General features: G+C 44.0%; 1 protein-coding gene across 4 annotated transcripts; it reads left to right on the top strand.

The window, feature by feature from the left end:
* Positions 1-7,385: 7,385 nt before the first annotated feature.
* coq5 (coenzyme Q5, methyltransferase) lies at positions 7,386-10,700 on the top strand. Of its 4 annotated transcripts, none has more exons than XM_021606617.3 (7): positions 7,386-7,648; positions 8,108-8,257; positions 8,447-8,686; positions 8,987-9,093; positions 9,285-9,485; positions 9,688-9,815; positions 10,521-10,700. In XM_021606617.3, the coding sequence occupies exons 1-6, from the start codon at positions 7,447-7,449 to the stop codon at positions 9,787-9,789; spliced, it is 1,002 nt and encodes a 333-aa protein (XP_021462292.1). In that variant the 5' UTR covers positions 7,386-7,446; the 3' UTR covers positions 9,790-9,815; positions 10,521-10,700. The 4 variants fall into 4 exon arrangements, with proteins under 4 accessions (XP_021462292.1, XP_021462291.1, XP_090094116.1 ...); XM_021606616.3 differs by having other exon boundaries at positions 10,516-10,700; XM_090237990.1 differs by lacking the exon at positions 8,108-8,257 and having other exon boundaries at positions 7,412-7,648.
* The last annotated feature ends 1,851 nt before the right edge of the window (positions 10,701-12,551 follow it).

Raw genomic sequence — 12,551 nt, 5'->3', positions numbered from 1 at the left:
GCCGTTGAATTGAGATTCTACTTTGTCTCTGTACTGACGCTTAGCTTGTTTGATAGCCTTGCGGAGGGAATAGCTGCACTGTTTGTATTCGGTCATGTTACCAGACACCTTGCCCTGATTAAAAGCAGTGGTTCGCGCATTTAGTTTCACGTGAATGCTGCCATCAATCCACGGTTTCTGGTTAGGGAATGTTTTAATCGTTGCTATGGGAACGACATCTTCAACGCACGTTCTAATGAACTCGCACACCAAATCAGCGTATTCGTCAATGTTGTTGTCTGACGCAATACGAAACATGTCCCAGTCCACGTGATGGAAGCAGTCTTGGAGTGTGGAGTCAGCTTGGTCGGACCAGCGTTGGACAGACCTCAGCGTGGGAGCCTCTTGTTTTAGTTTATGTCTGTAGGCAGGGATCAACAAAATGGAGTCGTGGTCAGCTTTTCCGAAAGGGGGGCGGGGCAGGGCCTTATATGCGTCGCGGAAGTTAGAGTAACAATGATCCAAGGTCTTTCCACCCCTGGTTGCGCAATCGATATGCTGATAAAATTTAGGGAGTCTTGTTTTCAGATTAGCTTTGTTAAAATCCCCAGCTACAATGAATGCAGCCTCCGGATAAATGGTTTGCAGTTTGCAAAAAGTCAAATAAAGTTCATTCAGAGCCATCGATGTGTCTGCTTGGGGGGGGATATATACGGCTGTGATTATAATCGAAGAGAATTCTCTTGGTAGATAATGCGGTCTACATTTGATTGTGAGGAATTCTAAATCAGGTGAACAGAAGGATTTGAGTTCCTGTATGTTTCTTTCATCACACCATGTCACGTTAGCCATAAGGCATACGCCCCCGCCCCTCTTCTTACCAGAAAGATGTTTGTTTCTGTCTGCGCGATGCGTGGAGAAACCCGTTGGCTGCACCGCCTCGGATAGCGTCTCTCCAGTGAGCCACGTTTCCGTGAAGCAAAGAACGTTACAGTCTCTGATGTCCCTCTGGAATGCTACCCTTGCTCGGATTTCATCAACCTTGTTGTCAAGAGACTGGACATTGGCAAGAAGAATGCTAGGGAGTGGTGCACGGTGTGCCCGTCTCCGGAGTCTGACCAGAAGACCGCCTCGTTTCCCTCTTTTTCGGAGTCGTTTTTTTGGGTCGCTGCATGGGATCCGCTCCGTTGTCCTGTTTGTAAGGCAGAACACAGGATCCGCGTCGCGAAAAACATATTCTTGGTCGTACTGATGGTGAGTTGACGCTGATCTTATATTCAGTAGTTCTTCTCGACTGTATGTAATGAAACCTAAGATGACCTGGTGTACAAATGTAAGAAATAACACATAAAAAAACAAGTTCTATGTCCCAAGAAACAAAGAGATCTTCTGTTGAATCTGACAATTAATCTTGATGATTGTACAGTCGTCTCAAATGAAACTTTAAAGGACCTTGGCGTTACTCTGGACCATGATCTCTCTTTTGACGAACATATCAACTCTGTTTCAAGGACAGATTTTTTCCATCTATGTAACATTGCAAAAATCTGAAACTTTCTGTCCAAAAATGACCCAGAAAAATGAATCCATGCTTTTGCCACTTCTAGATTATACTACTGCAATGCTCCACTTTCCGGCTACCCGGATAAAGAACTAAATAAACTTCAGTTAGTGCTAAACACGGCTGCTAGAATCTTGACTAGAACCAAAAAAATCTATCATATTCCTCCAGTGCTAGCCTCTCTACACTGGCTTCCTGTTAAGGCTAGGGATGATTTCAAGGTTTTACTGCTAACCTAGAAAGCATTACATGGGCTTGCTCCTATCTAGCTTTACGATTTGGTCCTGCCGTACATACCTACACGTAAGCTACGGTCACAAGACGCAGGCCTCCTTTTTGTCCCTAGAATTTCTAAGCAAACAGATGGAGGCAGGGCTTTCTCCTATCGAGCTCCATTTTTATGGAATGGTCTACCTATCCATGTGAGAGACGCAGACTCGGTCTCGATCTTGAAGTATTTATTGAAGACTCATCTTTTCAGGAGGCCCAATGATTGAGTGTAGTCTGGCCCAGGGGTGTGAAGGTGAACGGAAAGGCACTGGAGCGACGGTTCCCCTCTCTCCACTAGGATTCTCTGCCTCTAACCCTATTACTGGTGCTCTTCCATGCTGTCCTTAGGAGAGGTGTGTCACTTGAGTGGGTTGAGTCTCTGACGTGATCTTCCTGTCCGGGTTGGCGCTAGAGGTCGACCGATTATGATTTTTCAACTCCGACAGCGATACCGATTATTGGAGGACCAAAAAAAGCCGATACCGATTAATCTGCTGATTTTTTTATTTTATTTGTAATAATGACAATTACAACAATACTGAAGGAACATTTATTTTAACCTAATATAATACATCAACAAAATCAATTTAGCCTCAAATAAATAATGAAACATGTTCAATTGGGTTTAACTAATGCAAAAACAAAGTGTTGGAGAAGAAAGTAAAAGTGCAATATGTGCCATGTAAGAAAGCTAACGTTTCAGTTCCTTGCTCAAAACATGAGAACATATGAAAGCTGGTGGTTCCTTTTAACATGAGTCTTCAATATTCCCAGGTAAGACGTTTTAGGTTGTAGTTATTATAGGAATTATAGGACTATTTCTCTCTATACCATTTGTATTTCATTAACCTTTGACTATTGGATGTTCTTATAGGCACTTTAGTATTGCCAGTGTAACAGTATAGCTTCCATCCCTCTCCTCGCTCCTGGGCTCGAACCTGGGCTCGAACCAGGAACACATCGACAACAGCCACCATCGAAGCAGCGTTACCCATGCAGAGCAAGGGGAACAACCACTCCAAGTCTCAGAGCGAGTGACGTTTGAAACGCTATCAGCGCGCACCCCGCTAACTAGCTAGCCATTTTACATCGGTTACACCAGCCTAATCGCGGGAGTTGATAGGCTTGAAGTCATAAACAGCTGCTGGCAAATGCATGAAAGTGCTGTTTGAATGAATGCTTACGAGCCTGCTGGTGCCTACCATCGCTCAGTCAGACTGCTCTATCAAATCAGACTTAGTTATAACATGATAACACACAGAAATACGAGCCTTAGGTCATTAATATGGTCGAATCCGGAAACTATCATCTCGAAAACAAGACGTCTATTCTTTCAGTGAAATACGGAACCATTTACGTATTTTATCTAACGGGTGTCATCCATAATTCTAAATATTGCTGTTACATTGCACAACCTTCAATGTTATGTCATAATTACGTTAAATTCTGGCAAATTAGTTCGCAATGAGCCAGGTGGCCCAAACTGTTGCATATACCCTGACTCTGCGTGCAATGAACGCAAGAGAAGTGACACAATTTCACCTGGTTAATATTACCTGCTAACCTGGATTTCTTTTAGCTAAATATGCAGGTTTAAAAATATATACACTGCTCAAAAAAATAAAGGGAACACTAAAATAACACATCCTAGATCTGAATGAATGAAATATTCTTATTAAATACTTTTTTCTTTACATAGTTGAATGTGCTGACAACAAAATCACACAAAAATGATCAATGGAAATCAAATTTATCAACCCATGGAGGTCTGGATTTGGAGTCACACTCAAAATTAAAGTGGAAAACCACACTACAGGCTGATCCAACTTTGATGTAATGTCCTTAAAACAAGTAAAATTGAGGCTCAGTAGTGTGTGTGGCCTCCACGTGCCTGTATGACCTCCCTACAACGCCTGGGCATGCTCCATGATGAGGTGGCGGATGGTCTCCTGAGGGATCTCCTCCCAGACCTGGATTAAAGCATCCGCCAACTCCTGGACAGTCTGTGGTGCAACGTGGCGTTGGTGGATGGAGCGAGACATGATGTCCCAGATGTGCTCAATTGGATTCAGGTCTGGGGAACTGGCGGGCCAGTCCATAGCATCAATGCCTTCCTCTTGCAGGAACTGCTGACACACTCCAGCCACATGAGGTCTAGCATTGCCTTGCATTATTAGGAGGAACCCAGGGCCAACCGCACCAGCATATGGTCTCACAAGGGGTCTGAAGATCTCATCTCGGTACCTAATGGCAGTCAGGCTACTTCTGGCGAGCACATGGAGGGCTGTGCGGCCCCCCAAAGAAATGCCACCCCACACTATAACTGACCCACTGCCAAACCAGTCATGCTGGAGGATGTTGCAGGCAGCAGAACGTTCTCCACGGCGTCTCCAGACTCTGTCACGTCTGTCACATGTGCTCATTGTGAACCTGCTTTCATCTGTGAAGAGCACAGGGCGCCAGTGGCGAATTTGCCAATCTTGGTGTTCTCTGGCAAATGCCAAACATCCTGCACGGTGTTGGGCTGTAAGCACAACCCCCACCTGTGAACGTCGGGCCCTCATACCACCCTCATGGAGTCTGTTTCTGACCGTTTGAGCAGACACATGCACATTTGTGGCCTGCTGGAGGTCATTTTGCAGGGCTCTGGCAGTGCTCTTCCTGCTCCTCCTTGCACAAAGGACCCCTGCTGCTTGGTTGTTGCCCTCCTACGGCCTCCTCCACGTCTCCTGATGTACTGGCCTGTCTCCTGGTAGCACCTCCAGACACAGCAAACCTTCCACAGCTCACATTGATGTACCATCCTGGATGAGCTGCACTACCTGAGCCACTTGTGTGGGTTGTAGAATCAGTCTCATGCTACCACTAGAGTGAAAGCACCGCCAGCATTCAAAAGTGACCAAAACATCAGCCAGGAAGCATAGGAACTGAGAAGTGGTCTGTGGTCACCACCTGCAGAACCACTCCTTTATTGGGGGTGTCTTGCTAATTGACTATAATTACCACCTGTTGTCTATTCCATTTGCACAACAGCATGTGGAATTTATTGTCAATCAGTGTTGCTTCCTAAGTGGACAGTTTGATTTCACAGAGGTGTGATTGACTTGGAGTTACATTGTGTTGTTTAAGTGTTCCCTTTATTTTTTTGAGCAGTGTACTTCTGTGTATTGATTTTAAGAAAGGCATTGATGTTTATGGTTAGGTACACATTGGAGCAACGATACGCACCGCATCGATTAATATGCAACGCAGGACACACTAGATAAACTAGTAATATCATCAACCATGTGTAGTTAACTAGTGATTATGATTGATTGATTGATTGTTTTTTATAAGATAAGTTTAATGCTAGCTAGCAACCTACCTTGGCTTACTGCATTCGCGTAACAGGCAGGCTCCTCGTGGAGTGCAATGAGAGGCAGGTGGTTAGAGCGTTGGACTAGTTAACTCTAAGGTTGCAAGATTGAATCGCTGAGCTGACAAGGTCAAAATCTGTTGTTCTGCCCCTGAACAAGGCAGTTAACCCACCGTTCCTAGGCCGTCATTGAAAATAAGAATGCGTTCTTAACTGACTTGCCTAGTTAAATAAAGATTAAATAAAGGTGTAAAAAATAAATAAATAAAAAATCGGCCAAATTGGTGTCCAAAAATACAGATTTCCGATTGTTATGAAAACTTGAAATTGGCCCTAATTAATCGGCCATTCCGATTAATCGGTCGACCTCTAGTTGGTGCCCCCCCCTCGGGTTCGAACCGTGGGGGAGATCTTTGTGGGCTATACTCAGACTTGTCTCAGAGTAGTAAGTTGGTGGTTGAAGATATCCCTCTAGTGGTATGAGGGCTGTGCTTTGGCAAATTGGGTGAGGTTATATCCTGCCTGGTTGGCCCTGTCCGGGGGTATAGTCGGACGGGGCCACAGTTTCTCCCGGCCCCTCCTGTCTCAGCCTCCAGTAATTACGCTGCAATAGTTTGTGTCGGGGGCTAGGGTCAGTTTGTTATATCTGGAGTATTTCTCCTGTCTTATCCGGTGTCCTGTGTGAATTTAAGTATGCTCCCTCTAATTCCCTCTCTCTCTCTCTCGTTCTCTTTTTCTCTTTTCAAGATCTCTTCTCTCTGAGGACCTGAGCCCTAACACCATGCCTCAGGACTACCTGTCCTGATGACTCCTTGCTGTCCCCAGTCCACCTGGTCGTGCTTCTGCTCCAGTTTAAACTGTTCTGCCTGCGTCTATGGAACCCTGACCAACTGACATTTACTGCAGAGGTGCTGACCTGTTGCACCCTCTACAACCACTGTGATTATTATTATTTGACCCTGCTGGTCATCTATGAACGTTTCAACATCTTGGCCATGTACCGGCACAGCCAGAAGAGGACTGGCCACCCCTCAGAGCCTGGTTCCTCTCTAGGTTTCTTCCTAGGTTTTGGCCTTTCTAGGGAGTTTTTCCTAGGCTGGGTTTCTGTACAGCACTTTGAGATATCAGCTGATGTACGAAGGGCTATATACATACTTTTGATTTGATTTGATGTGTTTTAAAAGTGATGAAAATGTGACATGTTTCAATTGTGGTGGGAACCATGAAGCCACGTCTTTCGAATGCCCGACAAGGATGAAAGAGAATGAGGTGGCCAAAGTTAGGGCTGTCCAGAGCATTTCATTTGCAGCGTCTGTTAAAAGGGTTGAGGGTTTGAATGGTGCTCCTGAAGAGTCCGTGGTGGTGGATAGCCCTTCACTGGGCTACAGAGTAGCGCAGTGGTTTAAGAAACTGCATCCCAGTGTACACTGCATCCCAGCACACAATTGGCCCAGTGTTGTCCGGGTTTGGCCGGGGTAGGCCGTCATTGTAAATAAGAATTTGTTCTTAACTGACTTGCCTAGTTAAATAAAGGTTAAATAAAATAAAAAAACTGCAGGCTGCAGGGGTTGCCTTTCACCAGCAGAACCCAGATATTTTTAAGTTTAACAAGGTGGACTTTGTGGCCTTTATAGCTATGGTGATTGTTGGCACTGCCAAGGTGGAATTCCACGAAAATAGATATTATTGTGGATTCGGCGGAGCGGTTCCTGGGACTGAAAGGAAAGATTTCTCGGCGGAGGAGTTGCATGGAGTATTGTCACAAGCCGTACCACTCTTTCAGGACCTAGAGCCTGAGAAGCAAGAAATGGGGATTTGAAGGAAGGAAATGGAGTTTTGGTTTTGTCAACGTACTATTTTAACAGTGGTGTAAAGTACTTAAGTAAAAATACTTTAAAGTACACTGAAGTTGTTTTTTTCTTCTTAAAAAAGAAAATACAATTATGCTGTCTGGTTTGCTTAATATAAGCAATTTGAAACGATTTATACTTTTACCTTCGATACTTAAGTATATTTAAAACCAAATACTTAGACTTTTACTCAATAAGTATTTTACTGGGTGACTTTCACTTTTCCTTTAGTCATGTTCTATTAAGGAATCTTTACTTTTACTCAAGTATGACAATTGGGCACTTGTTCAACCACTGATTTTTATTTGGGTTGAGTTAAGGTCGTATGGGTTTTCTTTTACCTTGTTTTTTCAACCCGTCCAGTTGGTGGCGGCAATACACCTTGTTGAGTTGTAGTCCGCCATTAAAGCCCACAGAAGAAGAAAAATACCATGGCGGCTTCCATTAGGTTGCTCGCTCGGAGAATAGTTCGTGATGCTTTTCGAACTATCAATAGCAGTGTGTCTGTTCGAATAGTCAGTTCAAGTTGCCCTTCAAATCTTTCAGCTTGTCGATGTTTCAGCGATGGTGCCGCGGACAAAAGTACACATTTCGGCTTCGAGACTGTGTCCGAAGGAGAGAAGGCAGAGAGAGGTAACGTTAACGTTAGGTAGCTAGCTACGTTAAGGCTGCTCAGATATTTATTAATTGATACGCCTAGCTTGTTGGTTCAGTTGGCCATCAATGCCCGATTTTGGATTGTATGTTCATTGCAAATGTATCTCGATGTCTGTAGAGGCAAACCATTTTACCTCTAATTTAGTTAATGTTATCTCGCTTGAAAATCGATTGTTAACCTTGCCCTACAACGATCCGCGTGGGTAAGTTAGTCTACATGCCCCCCTCCCCACACTCTTTTACATGCCCCCCCCCCCCCCCCCCCAACTCTTTTGCCACGGTTAGCCGTGCATGCCCCAATGCTGGCGTAATATGGGCTTTATTCCCAGTCCCTGATATCGACTCTTCCTTCAAAATGTTAACCCAGAGATTTGTATAGTTATAGAGTAGGTTTCCCCTATTCATCTGTGTTCAAACCTTCACCTGTATCTCCAGTTTACAAGGTGTTTGAGAGCGTGGCCCAGAAGTATGATGTGATGAATGATGCTATGAGTCTGGGGGTCCACCGGCTCTGGAAGGACATGCTACTCCACGTTATGAACCCCCAGCCAGGCATACGCCTACTGGACGTAGCTGGAGGAACAGGTACAGGTTCAGTATCCATAACAGTAGTCCTTATGTAGCACAGGTGATTTTTGAATTAGACTCTCGTGGTGAGCTAGCCCTGCCTTAGACTTGTAAGTGCATGTTTTGTTCACATCCCACTGGTTACACACTTGTAACTCAATTTTTCTCTGCCAATTCAAATAAATCACTTCAACTGTGCACCTCCAGGTGACATCTCCTTAAGATTCCTGAACTATGTGAGGTCTCAGCAGGAGCGTGTTGCACGGCGGACTGCCCGGGCCAACCAGACCCCCTCCTGGCAGGAGATCTCAACCAGCTACACGACCCCCACGGAGGGAATAGAGATGGAGACGGAGGCCAGAGAGTCCAGGGCTGTAGTCTGTGACATCAACAAGGAGATGCTAAAAGTGGGCAAACAGAAAGCGGAGAGCATGGGCGTCAGTAGTGGTAGGGAGATTTATTTGGAACATTTTTTTATTGAACTGTACATTATCTGGTGTATCACCCACTGATTAGTCAGGCTACTATCTATATTATTTATATGCACACAGTATTACTCTCCATTTACTACCTTTCTTTAGTACACCATATTACTCTCCATTTACTACCTTTCTTTAGTACACCATATTACCCTCATTAGACATGTCTGGACTGTGCTCTCAACAAGTGCTCATGATTTCTTTTGGCTTGACTGGGGTATATGATGTGACATAACCCTGTGTTTTCCCTCACCTGTGTGTATCACAGGTCTGTCCTGGGTGGTAGGAGATGCAGAGGAACTGCCTTTCGATGATGACCAGTTTGACGTGTACACCATTGCTTTTGGCATCCGTAATGTCACCCACATAGACCTGGTAATCCTTCTCAATCCACTTAATTTCAGTGTACTCCTGGCAGGCAAGGAAATAAACATTTGTAATTCATCTTGCATTCATTGTACACCAGAAATCAAACTTGATAATGTAGCCAAATAGAATACTCTTCTACGGGCCAATACTTACCTAAAATGATCAAATGAAATGTTTTTCTTCTGTCTTATTTCCAGGCTCTACAGGAGGCTGTACGTGTGCTGAAGCCAGGGGGAAGGTTCATGTGTCTGGAGTTCAGTAAAGTCACCAATCCCCTGCTGGCCAGGCTCTACGATGCCTACAGTTTCCAGATGATCCCAGTGCTGGGGGAGGTGATCGCTGGCGACTGGAAGTCCTATCAGTACCTGGTGGAGAGCATCAGGAAGTTCCCAGACCAGGTAAGAATGAATGATTCAAACATCCTTCTGTACCTACTCTGTCTGGCCCTTTGGTGGCCAGAATTATGCTGAATAGATTTCTCAAACTATCTTCAAATGCTGCCCGACTAAATTACATTGAATATTGTGTATGTTTGTAAACTTAAGTTTTGCTGTATTTTTTTACCTAACTGTTTCTCTCTAATCTTCTCTCCCTCTACAGGAGACATTCAAGCAAATGATTGAGGATGCAGGGTTATTTTCTGTCCGCTACCACAACCTGACAGGAGGAGTGGTGGCCCTACACTCTGGATTCAAGCTGTGAACAGAGCAGTGCTGATCTCGGAACGGGTACCCACTGTTGATTTATATTTGTATTCATTAGGATCTAAAAGGCAACTGCTCCTAGATCAGCCCTCATACACTGAGACATTTTATGAATACAGGCCCTGGACTTAACTCTAAGTAGTCAAGGCTGAGGCCCAGTGTCAGACAGCTCCTCTAGGGTATGTGTGACTGGGGTTTTAAACCCAAGCAGATTCCACCGCAAACGTCAAGGAAACAATATACACAGAAATGGAAACACTGACATGCTGTCTACAATATTTGTGTATTGTATTTATTTTTTCTGGTGGTTTGAGGAAAGGCTGGCTTTTCTCAGGGGGTACAATATATAATATATTTGGCAGGTTTCAATGTGAACCCAACCTCTGCTCACAGGTCCTCTAGAGGCCAGAAGTTCTGTCCCAAATGGCACCCTATTTCCTATATGCACCCTGGTCAAAAGTAGTGCACTATATGGGGAATAGGGTGCCATTTGGGATGTTACCTGAGCAACCAATGGGAGGAGCACTTAGCAAAGGGTGCATCATGACAACTATTTAAAATCTCAATCTTTTTTGTAATGTCAACTGGTTTTACAATAAAAGTAAACTCCTAATTCCTCTTTTGTGCTTTAGCAATCCAATATTGTTTTCTGCTTTCAAAATAAGTACTAACTTCTGTGAAACATCTAAATGCTTGATTTAGTCACTTCTCCCCATCTTTATAGAGCAGTCCTCCCATGTGAAGAGTCATACTACCCTCCTCTGGTCAACTGAGAAACTACACTGATCACTCTGAAAGTTATGGATTGATATGGACCTCTTGCCAAAACTTGACTGAACCACACAATTGTGTACAATTGTACCACCAATTGTGTACAAATCAATCAAATAAAACTTTATTGAAAGCACATTTTAAATTGTGACATTTTACAGTAAAACAATAGAATGAAGGAGAATTATTGTTTTTAAACTGAAGGCAATAACATTCAAACTAAATGTGTAAAATAATAGTGACAGATCATCTTACAAGAGAAGATTGTTTTATGGAGACTGTCATTTTCTGTTTTCTTTTATTATAACTCCTGGCCAGTCATTACAGGTATCTAAGGACAGTCCTATTGTTGTGTCCACAGTTGTTTTTAACATTTTAATTCAGCTGTTTAAAATGTGGTTTCTTAGTAAGAATGCATTGCTGAGTTTCAGTGTGAGCCTCATGTACTAAGTTTTATATTAGCAGGGGTGGACTTGTCACAAGTTAATTTGTGGAATTGCTTTCCTTAATGCGTTTGAGCTAATCAGTTGTGTTGTGACAAGGTTGGGGTGGTATACAGAAGATAGCCCTATTTGGTAAAATACCAAGTTCTTATGTCAAGAACAGCTCAAATAAAGATAAATAACAGTCCATCATTACTTTAAGCCATGAAGTTCAGTCAATCCGGAACATTTTAAGAATGTTGAATGTTTCTTCAAGTGCAATCTCAAAAACCATCAAGCGCTATGATGAAACTGGCTCTCATGAGGACCGCCACGGGAAAGGAAGACCCAGAGTTACCTCTGCTGCAGAGGATAAGTTTGTCAGTTACCAGCCTCAGAAGTTACAAGTACCAGACACTGTTCACAGGAGACTGCGTGAATCAGGCCATCATGGTTGAATTACTGCAAAGAAACCATGACTAAAGGACACCATTAAGAAGAAGAGACTTGCTTGAGCCAAGAAACACAAGCAATGGATATTAGACCGGTGGAAATCTGTTCTTTGGTCTGATGTGTCCAAATTTTAGATTTTTGGTTCCAACCGCCATGTCTTTGTGAGATGCAGAGTAGGTGAACGGATGATCTCTGCATGTGTGGTTCCCACCGTGGTGAAGCATGGAGGATTAGGTATGATATTGTGGGGGTGCTTTGCTGGTGACACTGTCAGTGATTTTAGGATTCAACGCACACTCCTCCATGCTTCACGGTGCATTCTGCAGCGGTACCATCCCATCTGGTTTGCGCTTAGTGGGACAATCATTTGTTTTTCAACAGGACAATGACTCAACACACCTCAAGGCTGTGTAAGGGCTGAACCGCAGAGTGAAGGAAAAGCAGCGAACAAGTGCTCAGCGTATGTGGGAACTCCTTCAAGACTGTTGGAAAATCATTCCAGGTGAAGCTAGTTGAGACAATGCCAAGACAGATGAGACACACCAAGACAGTCATGAAGAGGGCACGACAAAGCCTATTCCCCCTCAGGAAACTAAAAAGATTTGGCATGGGTCCTGAAACCTCAAAAGGTTCTACAGCTGCAACATCGAGAGCATCCTGACTGGTTGCATCACTGCCTGGTACGCAATTGCTCGGGCTCCGACCGGAAGGAACTACAGAACTATGTACGGCCCAGTACATCACTGGGGCTAAGCTGCCTGCCATCCAGGACCTCTACACCAGGCGGTGGAGCGCCAAGTCTGGGACCAAAAGGCTCCTGAACAGCTTCTACCCCCAAGCCATAAGACTCCTGAACAGGTAATCGGCTACCCAATTACCGGTTACCCGGTACATTTTGTACCTCCCCAACCCCTATTTTTACGCTGCTGCTACTCTCTGTTCATCATATATGCATAGTCACTTTAACCATATCTACATGTACATACTACCTCAATGAGCCTGACTAACCGGTGTCTGTATGTCTGTACTTTTATAGCCTCGCTACTGTATATAGACTGTCTCATTACTGTTGTTTTTATTTCTTTACTTACTTATTGTTTACCAAATACCTTTT

The sequence above is a fragment of the Oncorhynchus mykiss genome, chromosome 6 (assembly GCF_057628025.1).
Source record: "Oncorhynchus mykiss isolate SJ-2025 chromosome 6, ASM5762802v1, whole genome shotgun sequence".
Taxonomy (NCBI): Eukaryota; Metazoa; Chordata; class Actinopteri; order Salmoniformes; family Salmonidae; genus Oncorhynchus; species Oncorhynchus mykiss.
The sequence above is the reverse complement of the archived record's forward strand: the minus strand, read 5'-3'. Positions and strand labels throughout refer to the sequence as shown.

Coding starts and splice junctions, on each gene's coding strand:
- coq5 (XM_021606617.3), top strand. CDS start 7,447: ATGGCGGCTTCCATTAGGTTGCTCGCTCGGAGAATAGTTCGTGATGCT. Junction 7,649..8,107: donor AGGAGAGAAGGCAGAGAGAG/GTAACGTTAACG, acceptor CTGTATCTCCAG/TTTACAAGGTGTTTGAGAGC. Junction 8,687..8,986: donor GAGCATGGGCGTCAGTAGTG/GTAGGGAGATTT, acceptor TGTGTATCACAG/GTCTGTCCTGGGTGGTAGGA.